The 14,254-nt window shown below is 42.6% G+C and overlaps 1 protein-coding gene across 1 annotated transcript in view; it reads left to right on the forward strand.

Moving 5' to 3' along the window:
• LOC125437021 (atrial natriuretic peptide receptor 2-like) overlaps positions 1 to 14,254 on the forward strand; it is a 66,763-nt gene that overhangs the window by 47,177 nt on the left and 5,332 nt on the right. Inside the window, exons 16-20 of the mRNA XM_048504391.1 lie at positions 2,009 to 2,128; positions 3,855 to 3,948; positions 6,796 to 6,883; positions 9,257 to 9,396; positions 10,016 to 10,168. Coding sequence (XP_048360348.1) covers positions 2,009 to 2,128; positions 3,855 to 3,948; positions 6,796 to 6,883; positions 9,257 to 9,396; positions 10,016 to 10,168 — 595 coding nt within the window. The remainder of the gene's footprint in view (positions 1 to 2,008; positions 2,129 to 3,854; positions 3,949 to 6,795; positions 6,884 to 9,256; positions 9,397 to 10,015; positions 10,169 to 14,254) is intronic.

The raw sequence follows: 14,254 nt of genomic DNA on the forward strand, positions 1-14,254 counted from the left end.
AGTAGCCATACCGAAGGCCACTGGGCACGAGGTCCTCTCCTCATGCGGATCAAAATGAAATATTACCTCCGGGTCCTGTCTTGGCTCCTGGAAAGAAACGGGGAGTTGTACAGAGACAGAAACTGGAATAAAATTGCAGTACTTACAATCCTGGTTCTACCTCAGTGTAATTGTGCTGTGCGGAAACGGCCAAAGATAACTTTAAATACAAGCAGGTCGTTTATCTGCTGTTAGCCTACTTTTTGATTAGAGTAATAATAAATATATAAAAATATAAAGAACATTTGCCAATGTTTTGATTATTCTGTATAGTTTATCACTTCTAAAATGAACTAAGTGACAGATAAGAAAACCAACAATGAACTGAAGGTCTAAGGAGGGGACGATTATTTGCATCAGGGGAGGGGGTGCTGCATGAGCTACTACATAATAATTTTCCACAAAGGGTCAAATAGCACCTTCTGGAACCATTTCAGGTTGGGAAAACAGTAAGAGGGTAAGTTTTAAGCTGTCTGTCTGTCTGTCTCATACAGTCCCGATCCAAAACAGGCCTGTGCATGCCTAGGAAGTGTAGTAGGTTATCAGGCCAGGAGGGTTCAGAGCAGGGAAGTGGGGGTAGTGTGATGTCAGCTATGTCTCTTCTAGGGAAACCTGGAAATGACATTGGGTAGCTCTAAGGTTCACTGGAAACCCTATGGTAGAGTTTTCCCTGGAAGTAACTTAGCAGCGCAGCCAACATTGTTTTTTCTCCCTCTTGCGGGCAAAGCAGGCTTCCTGCAGCCCTAAGTGTGAACCTTCAGAACAAACCTCTCCACCTGACCTGCAGACTGTCATTGACAAATGTCATGTGTAGTTATCACAAAAACCAGATATTTAAACTGGTTGTGGTGGGTTTTCCGGGCTGTGTGGCCGTGGTCTGGTGGATCTTGTTCCTAACATTTCACCTGCATCTGTGGCTGGCATCTTCAGAGATGTATCACAGAGGGAAGTCTGTTACACACTGTGTACAGATATTTAAAGATGCTGAATTATATAAATGTAGGCTTAGGTTTGCTTGAGGCCTCCTATCTATGGCTTGCTAATTTTGTATATGCAGTTAGGGGTTTGTTTTTTAAAAAATCATGGACAGCATTTAAACAATCCCATCCCCCTGTAGCTCTTTGGCGGGTTGCTCATGGAGACTGATCTGTTCAGGGGAGGAGGAGCCTTCATGCCAGACCTGCCCTTTTTGTGGGGGCCTCCATAAGAGGCTGGGGGGGGGAGCGAGCGTATGTACCACATGCCAAAGTGGGGGCTGTGGGTGACTTGTGCCCCCCAGCAACAAGGGGGGTTCATCCAGACGCCCACATGTCTCTCACTATCTTTCTGCTCCAGGTGTTGGTTTTTCCCCCATGCATCAGGCCGGGGGGGAGTTATTACTGGGGGACAGCAGGCGTGCTGCCCAGTGCCGGATCCATCCCCTATGCTGCGCCTCTGCTTCCTTTAGCCAACATACCAATAAACAGGCTATGGCCAAAATTTTATTTCACGCAATTGGTTGTCTGAGTCTTTCTGTTCCACACCCTCGATCTCCTCCTCCCCTCCTCAGGCAGCAATGGTATGGTCAGAAGCAAGTATTAATCATGTGTTTGAATTCACACATGCTGCTTAACGTGCTTTTCAGTCCTTCTCTTGCTGTCTGTGTATGCATGTGAAAAAATACAAAGCAACGTGTGCCAGAGTTCTGAATCAACTGATGACCACACGGCCATGCTGTTCTTAGCATAGTACTAACTACATAGGAAACCTAAGGCTGCTGAACAGCTTCCGTCATTATATGAATGATGTTGAATTGCTTAGGTAATATCTTGGACTGGCTTTAAGCTGTGTCGGAGAAGTGGGTTCAGGTGAAAACCACACATTTGATGAAGTCTTTGGTCTCCTTTGGCAACTGGTGGTAAGAGGCAACCCCTCATTACGTTGAACTGGAAAGATCACTTGCCGTCCTGTGCTGTTTTTGTTCTTTCAGCTGATCAGGAGATGTAAAAAAATCAACCCGGTGCAAAGGCTGACTTTTGAGCAAGTCAAGAAGTTGCTGTATAAGATGAATCCAAACAAAGTGAGCCCAGTGGACATGATGATGACCTTGGTAAGAATCATGGGGTGGTTTGTGGCTTTGGGAAGGCTTGAAAGAGGCAGCAAACAATTTGTTGAAAAATTGAGATAACGGGCAGTTTCCCCACTTTGAAAAGAAAAGCGAGGCTTACCGGGCTTCGTTAACCGCAGGTGTTTTTGAGCGCGCAGTCATGCTCCCCACTGCCCGTGCTCTGTGCGGGGTTTTGCAAAAGGCACCATTCTGAACAGGGGCAGAAATGACGCGCGCTGAGGGGTCACGAGGGCGGCAGAATCGGGGCGGCTGCGTTGTCGCCGCTCCGGTAGCGGGGAGTGCCGCTGGACCCCGCGTTACTTGGAGCGAGTAGCGCACAACAAAAGGCGAGTGGGGAAATGGCCAGGACTGTAACGAAAGTACATAGGTCATGCTTTAATGAGAATAGTGAAGCAGCTGGACCTCATGCCAATCACAAAAAAACACCCTCAGCCAGCGAGTAGCCATTTTTTTCATGGGACTCCCCAGGAACACATGAGGGTTCAGTAGTAAGACATTTTCTTTGCATGAAGAAGACCACAGGTTCAGTCCCCAGCATCGCCAGTTGAAAGGATCTTTGTTAGTACCTGAGGTGCAAGAACGCCGCCTGAAACTCTGGAGAGTTGCTGCCAGTCAGAATGGACAATATTGACTGTGATAAACCAAGTCTGATTCAGCATGAGGTAGCTTCCTATATATATTCAGAAAAAATATGACTTCAATTAAACAAAAGGAAAAATAATACCTTTAGAAGTAAACATGTGCCAAGAGGCACAGAACGTGGAGGATCAGTTAAAAGAAAGGGAGCGGGAATTTGCTCATTCAGACCCCTGAGAGCTTAGAGAAGTCTAGAGGGGGAAATTTGGGAGAAGTTTCTAAATTGTTCTCCCCTTCCTGTGATTCCTTATAGACTTGTATTGCATTTTGTAGTGTGTTGAGATCCAGTGTGCTGTAATAGTTAGTGTTGGATTAGGATCTAGGACACCTAGGTTCAAGCCCCCAGTGTGCCATGTGTTCGCAATTTTCTCTGGTAAGATATACCTTTTCATTACAGCAGAGTTCAGAGAGGCAAAACACAGTAGGCCTTACCCAGGCATATGTGTGTGCTGAAAACAAAAGAAGCTTGGGACCAATTCATGGTTTCTAACTAATAAGAGGAGTCTTAATTAGTGAACTCCATTCTGGATAGAAATATGGAGGGATAGGTTTTCTATTCCACTCTAAATATCTGGATGCTGTCTGCATTTCTCTGCACTCATGTTGCAAGATGGAGGAGTGTGTGCAAGAATGGAGGTATGTGGAGGAAAAGCAGGAAGGAAGGAAGTTCTCTGACAGTAGCAATCTACACATCAAAGGGATAGTGTCAGAGCAGTGAAGAAAAGTTGTCCAGTGTCTTGACCCTTTCTAGCTATTTGACTAACTGATAGGTCCCCTTCTGTCATTGAGGCAGGAGACAGTGCAAAGTCCTTCACTCCCAACACCATGAAACTTGCTTGGTATGATGGCTCATCTATTTATCTTGATGCAAATGCTCAAAATGGTGCGGTTTTGTGATGACTAGAATTAATTTCTGTTGTACTGATAAAGTAAAAGTTGTGTAAAAATGTTGTGCAAGCTTTTCTTCAGAAGTCTGATAGACTTCACAGAAGTCTGACAGACTTCACAGGCTTCACAGTTGATTATTTCTCCCAGAACATCCTCAGTCAAAGATATTTATTTGACTCCCTAGATGGAGAAGTACAGCAAGCATTTGGAAGTGTTGGTATCAGAAAGGACACAGGACTTAGTGCATGAAAAACAGAAGACGGACCGTTTGTTGTACAGTAAGTGATTGATATAAATGGGAATGCTGGGTACCGTATTGTCAGTGGAAGCCACGCTATGAGGTTTGGCTAAAGAGAGATTTTGGTATACATCAGTGGGTCTTAAATTTTTATCCTGCTGAGGGCTTCCATATTGATTTTGTTCTTTGAAGATTATTTTCTCCACAATCGCTATTGTGGCATGATACTTGAAAGGATCCAAATTAAATCTCAGCTACTGCCTGTGGTGCTTTTGACCCCATGTAACAAAACGCTGTACAGCATGTTCTTTTAGCACATTCTTGTCATTTTCATTCGAACCGCTTTCAGCTTGAATTGTTTTCAGATACACTGCAGCTTACTATTTGCATGTTACTAAAACGTAACTTGGAGCGACTGGCCAGGTGGCCTCAGGAGATAGTGAATTCCTTGTGGAGAGAGGAAATAGTTCCATCTGCCTTGAAAGAGGCAGTTGTGAGACCACTTCTAAAGAATTTCTTCCTGAACCCTAATTATTTCCCCAGCTATCAGAGTTGCCATGTCCTCCTGGCAACTACTGGCAGATTTGGGGGGCAACTTCTGGAAGTGATGTCATCATGGCATTGAGGGAAATTCTCTGGTATTTGGGCAAAAACTCTATGGTAGAGGCTATTAGATCTTTCAGCAGCATTCCTGGCTATCAAATATGGTGTCCTTTTAGGTCACCTTGAAAAACTGGAATTCAGAACAGTGCATTAGTTAAAATGTAGGCTGATTCATGAAAGTGGTGCTAGGGAACTAATGTTCTATACCCTGACACTTATGCTACCAAATTCTACTAGGAATTTCATTGCCCTTGAAACAGCTGCTTCCTCACACACACATGCAACTGCCACCACTGCTTAGCTGGGAGTGGGGGGGGGTTTAACATATTCTCCAGATTCTGTTGGGACTAGCCAACTTATAGTAGTAATTGTTGTCATTCTGCTATTATTATTGTAAATTGCTGTGCATACCAATTAGTCAGAAACATAGTATATACTTTTAATAAATAAATATGTCTGGGCATGCAGGAGGGAGCAGTTCAGAGGTTTTTGTTTTGAAGCATTCAGTGCTAATTGTACACTGGTGCTCTGCCCCGCACTGAAGGGAAATTCTCTGAGACAGAGCTTTTGTTACAGATGACTTTTCCCCCTTCTCACACTCAATACACAGCAGATCCCATAATCTCTGCTGTTTGTGAGAATGGACAAAGATCAACCTTTTCCCCTGCTTCACTGGGAAGATGAAAGAAATGGTCCTGTATTAGTCTTTGCTTTGGGCTTTTTGGCTCCCACCCCACCCCCACTCTACTTCTGCCCTCCCTGGTGATAGGGAGATCTTTGTAAAACTTTATTTCAACTTCAAGCATTTGTACTATATTACATCTATCAAAATAATGATATATCTAATACAGGAATATCAAAATACCAAGGAATATTGAAATAATATTGAAATAATAAGCCTCTCTTGCCTCCTGTGACAGCAGCATCAGGAAAAACTATGTCTGTGCATGGAGTGTGGAGGAGGGAGAGAGAGAATATCACATGATTCCCTTCTTCAGCAGAGTGTGGTCCAGGGTTATTTTTGGAAAGGGGCTACAATATAAATATAATTACAATAACAGCAGTATTAATATAATAGTAATGCCAGCAATCTTGAGACTACCAGTTGTGATAAGGTCTGTGCCTTTAAGGGCGAGTTGATGGGCAGAGTTAAGAGAACCAGGAAAATCAGAGACCTGGGTGAGTTCAGCAGCCAGCTGCACTGCAGGCAGTGGGATACCTTCTCACGAATAAACAGACAAGTGTGAGGAGACCCCACTGCAACCCTACTGTACAGCAAAGAGCCCCAAAGTAAGCATTCTGCGCAAATAGGCCTATGTTGGCTTGTTGCTCTGCTGCAAATGCTAGCTGCAAACATAAAGCTCAAAATATACTGCCTCTTCAGAATTTAGTAGAAACATCAAAGAAACTTACTCCAAAGAGCCATCGAGTATAGGTCATCTCCCAGTAGGAGATGGTAAAGATTTGGAGGGAAAGCTTAAGAGGGAAGACATTGTGAGCTGTTATAGAATGAGATATTACAGGATATTATATAGTATGAATGTCTGAAGTAAGAACTCTCACACTCACTTTGGTATGTTTGTATATAAGTCAGCTGGGAGCCTGAGTAAGTATTTGTATTACATGAAAGAATCCTGATCAGTCAAACAACAGTAAACACTGACTGCCCGTTCAAGGACCCTGATGTAAATTTGCATTGGCTGCTTTGATATCTGGTCAAGTGTTGTTGTTTTTTAATTGTTGCAATTATCTGCAGTTTTGGGCTGCATGTGTTTCTTTTAAAGGATGGTGTAAAACATTTGCTATGAATGCAGGAAGTTCCACGTTCAGTCCTTGTCATCTTCAGCTAAATAATCAGGTGCTCTGAAAGACTTCTTCCTAAGACCCTGGAGAGTTGTTGCCAGTCAGAATAGACAGTAGCATTGATAGATCAATGGTCTGAGTCAGTAGACGGCAGCAGTAGTCTAACTCAATATAAAACAGCTTCATGTGTTCACTGTGGACCAAACTAGACATGACAGAACCTTTGTGGCTGCTTGGAAGCCATTTTAAAATGCTGCAAGGGTCAGCAGCATGGTGTTCTGGATCTCCCCACAAATGGTGCAAGAGGTGTGGGGGCAGTTCGGGGGGTGGGGGCGGGATGGGACAAGTGTGCCTCAGTCTACTGTGCTGCCCTTGAGGATTTTAAAATGGCAGCGCCATTTCTAATCTGGCCCTCTGTAAGCATATGTATGTAACTTGGATTTGTGATGATGATAATAACTTTGTTTATTATACAAAATAGGCATGTTGCCAAAACAGGTGGCAGACGACTTAAGGCAGGGGAAGCCATCGCAAGCTCAGAGTTACATAAATGCTACCGTCTTTTTTAGGTAAGTGGGAATAAACCAGCAATTCACTCTACTTAGGCTGTGTACAGATAAGAGTTGTTTCAGATCTGGACATTTTCTGTAGAGCTACGAGACCGAGGCCTATGGTATATATCAGGTGTTTCCAACTTTTCTGCGTCTGAAGGTACCTTTGGAATTCTGACATTGGGTCAGAAGGGCTGCCACATGAGGTGGAATACACCACAAAATGTCAGGGAGTGAGGTTATCCATAATAACTCTAATTGTGACTCAACTTCTGTTTAACAAGATACTTTTTTAAATGAGCATATTGTTTACAAATATTTCCTTGCATGTACCCATACTATTGCACAATGAAGATCCTTGTGTTGTGGTGCCAGTGTTGAAACAACTTTTTAAAAAATTTCCACAACCAAACAGATCTCCAGTGACCACTCAGAAGCTCTGATGTGTAAAAAACCCACCTTGTCTTGATCATTTTCTAAAAACTCTTGGCAGGCACAATGATGTGAATTGCACTGCATTGGGGACTCCAGGTATACATCTTAATTCTAGACCTGGTTTTGCAGATACATTGTACTACCCAGCCTCTCCTGGAAAATCTGAAACTTGTCTGTAGAGGTCTGACATGCAGCAGGGCTGCAACAGATTTTGGAGTGACTCTCATGAGTATATGTGATGAGTAATGCACTTTCCCACTTTCTGCAGTTTCTGGTGCACTTAAGAAAATGTTTCTTTACTGTTCGTTTGTTCACTACATGAAAGAATATGTCCACATTTGACCTCTCTGTTCTGGGAATGGGAACTATACACGTTTTGTTGGGAGTAAAATTGACTGGACCCCATGCAATCTAGTCAGTTTCCCCATTTTCTTGGCCTGGCTGCAATTAGGAACTGGAAGGAAATGGTTTTCTTTTTTCATTTGTAGCAAGACTTTCTGCCTTTGTACAGTTATAAACTTACGGAGGCTGGATGGAAGCTTACAGCACATTAGCAGTAAGGGAGGAATTGTTTTCATTAGTCTAGAGAAATAAGTGCCTGTTAACAGCTTTACATTTAAAAAAATTGATCCTTCTTCCTGTTTGAGGGACGATAATTTAGAATTGGTCTGAACTGCACATTTCCATATCCAGCAAACAAGCTCATTAAAATTCTGCAGATTAATGTCTACTGATTTATGCTTACATCTGCTTGCCTACAGATGGTTACCAAGACAGGGTGGACAACACTGAGAGATTTATATGTCCAACAGATGTAACTTTAACATATAGATAAGAGGTTATGAACTCCCCTTATAAACGAAGTTTAATTGATTCAGCGCTCTTCTTGGCACCAGACAGCTCTTGTTGTTCTGTAAACAAATATGTATCAAGTACAATATTTTAAAAAATCATTAAGATCCTTGGACAGATGCTCCAACAGAGAGGCCATAAATGGTTTCCTCCTCACTTCAAGGAATGAGGCATCCTTTAATTCATATCCCATACCTTCGGATCTACATCTGCCATTGAAATGAATGGGAAAGTCTTTCTTGGCAAAGGAGGTCTGAGTGCCTGTTGGAGCTGTCGCAGCTACCAAAGTCTGGTGTGCTTGCCACTAGGCAAGTGCTGGAGCCAGGGCAAAATCTGGTACGTCAGGGGTAAAGCCTGGGGGGGACATTGAGTACTTACAATTTAATTAACCAAAACTATCGTCCATTTTTTGAAAGGAAACCACAAACTACAATTTTGTTCATTGTTGCAGGGACACAGTAGAACTAAATTAACCTTTTAAAAAAAGAAAACCCTGGATCATTAACTTTGGTTCATTCATTAAATTTGGCTCTTTGGCCCCCAATTAATCAAGTAAGGCTTTTGTCGAGTAACAGTGCAGTCATATGCTGAGTTACTTCAGTTGAAGATCATTGCTTTCAATAGGTTTAGACTACTAGAGTAACTCTGCAGATAATTGCGCAATGAGCAAAATACCATTTAAGCTTATTAAAGTTTACAACTACATTTACAAGCAGTAACTGCACAGTTTCCACACAACTGTGCACTATTTAAATTAAAGCTGATATTCCCAGTCTTCTATGTAATGTGCTGCACATCATGCTGCAAAACAAATTTCACCCTCCACAGCACAATCCTAGCCATGCAGATGCCTTGGCATTAACACTCGTCTAGTTGAAACACTACTGCCTGCTACATGTTCAAGGTCACATGCCTACAATGTTGTAATCTACCATTTGAATGGTTTAAAAAAGTAAAACAGTCACCATAGGGAATTGTTCAAGGATTTTTTTAAGGGGGGAATTACACAACACATAGTTTTTCAAATGTGTCATTAAAAGAAAATGTGTGCTTTTAAAAAAAATGTTCAGAAATATTAAGTTTTGTGTGTTTTTTTCTTACCAGTGACATTGTTGGCTTCACTCAGCTTTCCAGCACTAGTACACCATACCAAGTGGTCAACCTCCTAAACAAACTGTACACTGCCTTTGATGAAATCATAGATAACTATGATGTCTACAAGGTGGAAACTATAGGAGATGCTTGTGAGTGTTTTTAAAAAATCCCTTCCTACCCACCCCCCACCCACCCCTGAACTAAGGTTTTGTTTGTAAAACTCAGACTGAGAGACAAAAGAACCCTAAACTGTGCATTCAAACCAGTAAAAGAACTTCAAGCTCTGCTTGATTCATTTGACACTAAAACACTGTAGAAAGAAAAAGAAATAACCTTGCTGGCTAAATGTAATCTTCATATGTGACCTGGGAAATTCTCAGTTCACTTACTAGTCACAAACTTACTAGTTAATCTAAGGCAAGCCACCGTGTTTTAGCCTGGCACACAGCTGTATAATGGTATTTGGTAGACCCGTCTTATTCTTATTCAAGGCTTATTCATGGGTTGAATCCCATTATATGGAAATTTCTTCTGATGGAAGGGCTCTAAGAACAGATACAACACAGATGCCTGTATTTTCTCCCTTTCAGGGTTGTCTGTCCATAAGACTACTTTTGGACATTAAAATATACTACTCCACAGCTAGCTGCTCCATTGCAGTCATCTACAAGTTAATTATTGCAGTTGGCTTTCCAGTTACAAATAAAGCTGGTGTATGAGTAGTAGCTGTAATAATCAAGCTGATTTATTCCCTTAATTTTTTTTTAGATATGGTTGTTTCGGGAGTGCCCAAGGAGAATGGAATTTGTCATGCAAGTGAAATTGCAAGTATGGCTCTAGACCTCGTGTCACTGTGCAAGACGTTTAAAATTCCACACAAGCCCAATACCCAGCTAAAAATCCGAGCAGGAATACACTCAGGTATGAAAGTCAGTGGGTGTAGAGGTACTTCGTCTGCTAGTGACTGTAATGAAATGTTGATTTTGTAAAGATGGGATGGTAATCCAGAATATCAGCCTGGGCATTTGCCTAGATTTTAGATCTTGATTCCTAATGAGGTAAGCTCATCAAGAATCAGAGTGGAATGGATTCCTGAAGTCATAAAATTCAGGAATGGTATCCTGAAGTCCAGACATCATCCTGATTAGCAGTGGTGATGGAGGCGGGTAGGGAAGTACAGCAGGAAGTAGTACCTCACTAAAGAACTTCCTGTCAGGAGGAAGGTTGGTGTTACATAAAAAAGTAATAATACACTACCTTTCCGTATATTGCTTTTTTAATATGTTAAACAGTCATTATTTGAATCTAGAGGCGGGGCGAAGGGGAACTGCACCTGGGGCATGCGCGCCCTGCATCCTTGCCACAGCCCCGCCCAGGAATGCCCCGCCCCTGGTATGCCTGGTCACCAGTGGCGAAGCTCCCACGGGGACATCCGGGGACACTTGACCCGGGCGCACCCCGTGGGAGTCACGTGGGGGGCGCAAAACCATCCCAGCGCCTCCCCTCCTCTGCCTGATCTCCAGCCGTTCTCCCCTTCTCCTTGCCTGTTGTTGTCGCTTCCTCCCAGCCGTTCTCCCCTTCTCCTTGCCTGTTGTTGTCGCTTCCTCCCAGCCGTTCTCCCCTTCTCCTTGCCTGTTGTTGTCGCTTTCCTTCCCAGCTGCCAGTTTCTCCTCCTTGCCCTGTTGTTTAGCTCGCCCTCCCCTCCTTGGCTGCTTGTCTTGATCGCTGGGTTGCCTTCCTCCCTCACTCTCATTCACACTTCTCTCAGTTTTGATGATTTTGCCTCTCTCATGAGGAGGTGGGAGGGAGGGGAGGGGAAGAAAGGAGAGGGAGTGAAAAAAGGCTGGGATAAGAGCCAGACGAGCCAGGAGAGTGGAGAGAAGAGATCAATGCATACCCCTTCTTGAAAGCTTGCTTAATACTGGTAAGCTCTTTTAAAAAGAAAAAATGAAAGGTGTTCCTTTTAGTTCTTCTTTTCCCAGTTTTACAGGGGGCTTCTACTTAGGGGGCATAATAAAAACAACAAAGCTTAGTTTGTGGCTTTACCCACTTTCTTCCAGCATTAAGCACAGATATTATATCTGTAAAATTGCGTAATTTGTATGAGATCTTTTAGTGCAATTGAATATGAAAAATAATCCCTTCATAGGTAATGGTTTAGGCACTATAAAACTCGACACATTATACAAAACAGCACAATAATAATGCAGCATAATTTGGTGGCATACTTGATTCCACTTGAAAAAAAAAAAGAGATCTTATCTTTAAACCTTCCAGTCTCCCCCTTTGCTATTTTAGCTGGCTGCCTGTGGCTATTTTCTTGTTTTTGGTATAAGGCTTTTTTAAGCATATAATTTTATAATACTGCGTGTCTCTCTCAAAGTAACTTTACAAAATGTGGTTCTTTTTTCACTTACAGATAGTGGAATGAATAGTTAGCTAAGGGTTCCAGCCCTCCAGGTGAGTGGCTATAGATCTCCTGGAATTAAGGCAAATGATTTCCAGGTACAGAGAGATCAGTTCACCAGGAGAAAATGGCAACTTTGTATGTGGTAAGGATTCTGCATTGCACTCCACTGAAATCTTCGTCCCTCTCTCTTGAACCCCCCCTTCCTCAGGTTTCATCTTGAAAATCTCCAGTGTATTTCCCAATCTGGAGCAGACAACCCTAGTTCTGCACAATGTTGCATGCTGTTTCTTTAATAATAGCTATATCTTCAAAGTGTGTTTGTGATGTCCTAGAAATTGTAAAACAAAGGAGCCTAGAAGGAAAGGAGACAGGGGACACAAAACACATAGCTGATGCATCTGGGATTGTAGAGAGTGATGTGTTGGAATGCTTGGAGTAAACTCCCCACAGTAAACTCTCTGAGGGTTCAACAAAAGGTGCATAGAGGCCAAAGATCTGATGTTGCCTCTCTGGCACTTGATATTCAGTAGAGTTTAATGCCTCCTGAATGTGGAAGTTTTGCACAGTTTCAGCACTCGTAAGACAGATTTTTTCAAAGAGCAAGTCAAAGAGGAAAGCAGATTGTGAGGTTTGTACTTGCCAAGCAGCCCACAGCAGCTTCTGGGCCTTGGCTGCTACCCAGGGCGGATGAATGCTCACCATATAGAATTCAAAAAAAGAATACATAAGCCCCTCTCTCTCTCTCTCTGGGAAGAACCTTTTGGTCATCCAGGGTTACTTTTAGGCTATTGCACTCCTTAGCAATTAAAGGACAAATCTGCAGTGTTTGGAATTCTTGTAGATACTATATATGAAGTCTGGAAATAGGCATTCAGAGAAAGAGATGGAAATTCAGACTTGTACTGTGTCTTACTTGGTCAGGTTTAATATTAATCCAAATTGGCTATTATTTTTGGCAATGCTTGGGAGAAATGCAAAAGGGAATGTTAGGTGGAGGGTAATAAAACATTATTGAAACAAAACATTTTGAAAGCATTTTAAGTCGTATGGCACTTAAAAATACTTTTAAGTGTTATAACAGTTGTTAAACGTTTTGAAAATGTTGTCAAATTTTGTTAATCTCTGCTGTGTGCCATGGCCCATTGCTGTGTTCAGATTTGTGAGTTGGGAAATGTTCTATAATGTGATGGTGGCTTTGAGTTGACTTGGTGCAAAAAATCATTCTTTGGCTGTAGTGGGGGAGGGTGGTCTTTGGTCATGGGGGAGGGGGGCTGCCTGGGGGGGGGCGCAAATCCAGATTTTGCCCCGGGCTCAATTTTCCCTAGCTACACCTCTGCTGGTCACGCCCCCGTTGTGTCCCTCCCAGCCCCACTGGCGCTATGCCACTGTTTGAATCCCACCACCATTGGAACCTGTTACTAAAATTTTTGAATCCCACCACTGAATCATAGCCATGTTTAGTTACACTGAAGGCAGGTTCCTACTGAGGGTATGTGGGAGTTGCAGTTTGCTGGAGCCCCCACTTCCTTCTTGGTGCTCTGTGGTCAGTATCATTTTTTCACATTTAGGATTTTAAAACAGTGAAATGCACGTTATCATTTTAGAAACCACGTGGGTTTGATGACAGAAGTTAATATGTTAACATTTCACATCTCAAAAGACAGAAGGACGTTTTCAAAAATTGGCTTACAAAGTACAATGATTCCATCTGCAAATAGGACACTTCCATGGTTTGGAAGCTTTTGAAGCTTAAGTGAGTGGGATTTGGGGAGGGTGGGGGTAGCAAAATAGTGCCTCTCAGAGCTGAGCTGGTAAATATTTCCACTGGTTGTGAAGATAGTTCCATCACTCCATTCTTCAGCCAGGTGTTGGTTCATGCTTGCAGGAGAGGGGAACAGAAAGATTTTGATGGACTGTATGTCTGCAAACAGGACAATCAATGCAGATCCATCTGCAGTAGCCCGGTAAATGGAGCTCAGGGCAATCTCAAAGTATAGAGATTACTCCTGGTACAGGGATTGCATTTCTCTTGACCAACATTCCTGCCCGGGAAAGAAAAATATGTAACTGGTTCAGACATGGAGACTGTCAGTGTTGAGGTGACCTTGTCCATAGAGGAGGGTCCAGACAATTGTTCTTCTTAAAGAGAGGGGGTGTCTTCCACTATACATGTACTCCTCATATGTAGAATGTTGCCTTCCTTTGGCCTCACTCTTTGTCCTGCCCTTTCTGTTCTTTCTTAGCGGTTCCAAGGGTTGGACTAGGATGTGAAAGACCCAAGTTCAAATCCGCATTCTGCCATGGAAGCTTCCTGGGTGACCTTGGGTCAATCACATACTCTCACCCTAACCTACCTCACAGGGTTATTGTCAGGATGAAAGGGAAGGGAGGAGAATAATGTAAGCCAGTTTGGGTCCCCATCAGAGAAGAAAGGTGGGATATAAATTAAGCAAGTAAATAAATAAATATTATCTCTTTTTTAATGCAATGAACCCTCATGATATGGTATCCCACATGCTACAGCTGTTGTTTTATCTAACGTTGTGATGAACTGCAACAAATAGCCATTGAGTTAAGGAATCTTTGAATTGTTTTGT

The sequence above is a fragment of the Sphaerodactylus townsendi genome, linkage group LG07 (genome assembly GCF_021028975.2).
Source record: "Sphaerodactylus townsendi isolate TG3544 linkage group LG07, MPM_Stown_v2.3, whole genome shotgun sequence".
NCBI classification, from domain to species: domain Eukaryota; kingdom Metazoa; phylum Chordata; class Lepidosauria; order Squamata; family Sphaerodactylidae; genus Sphaerodactylus; species Sphaerodactylus townsendi.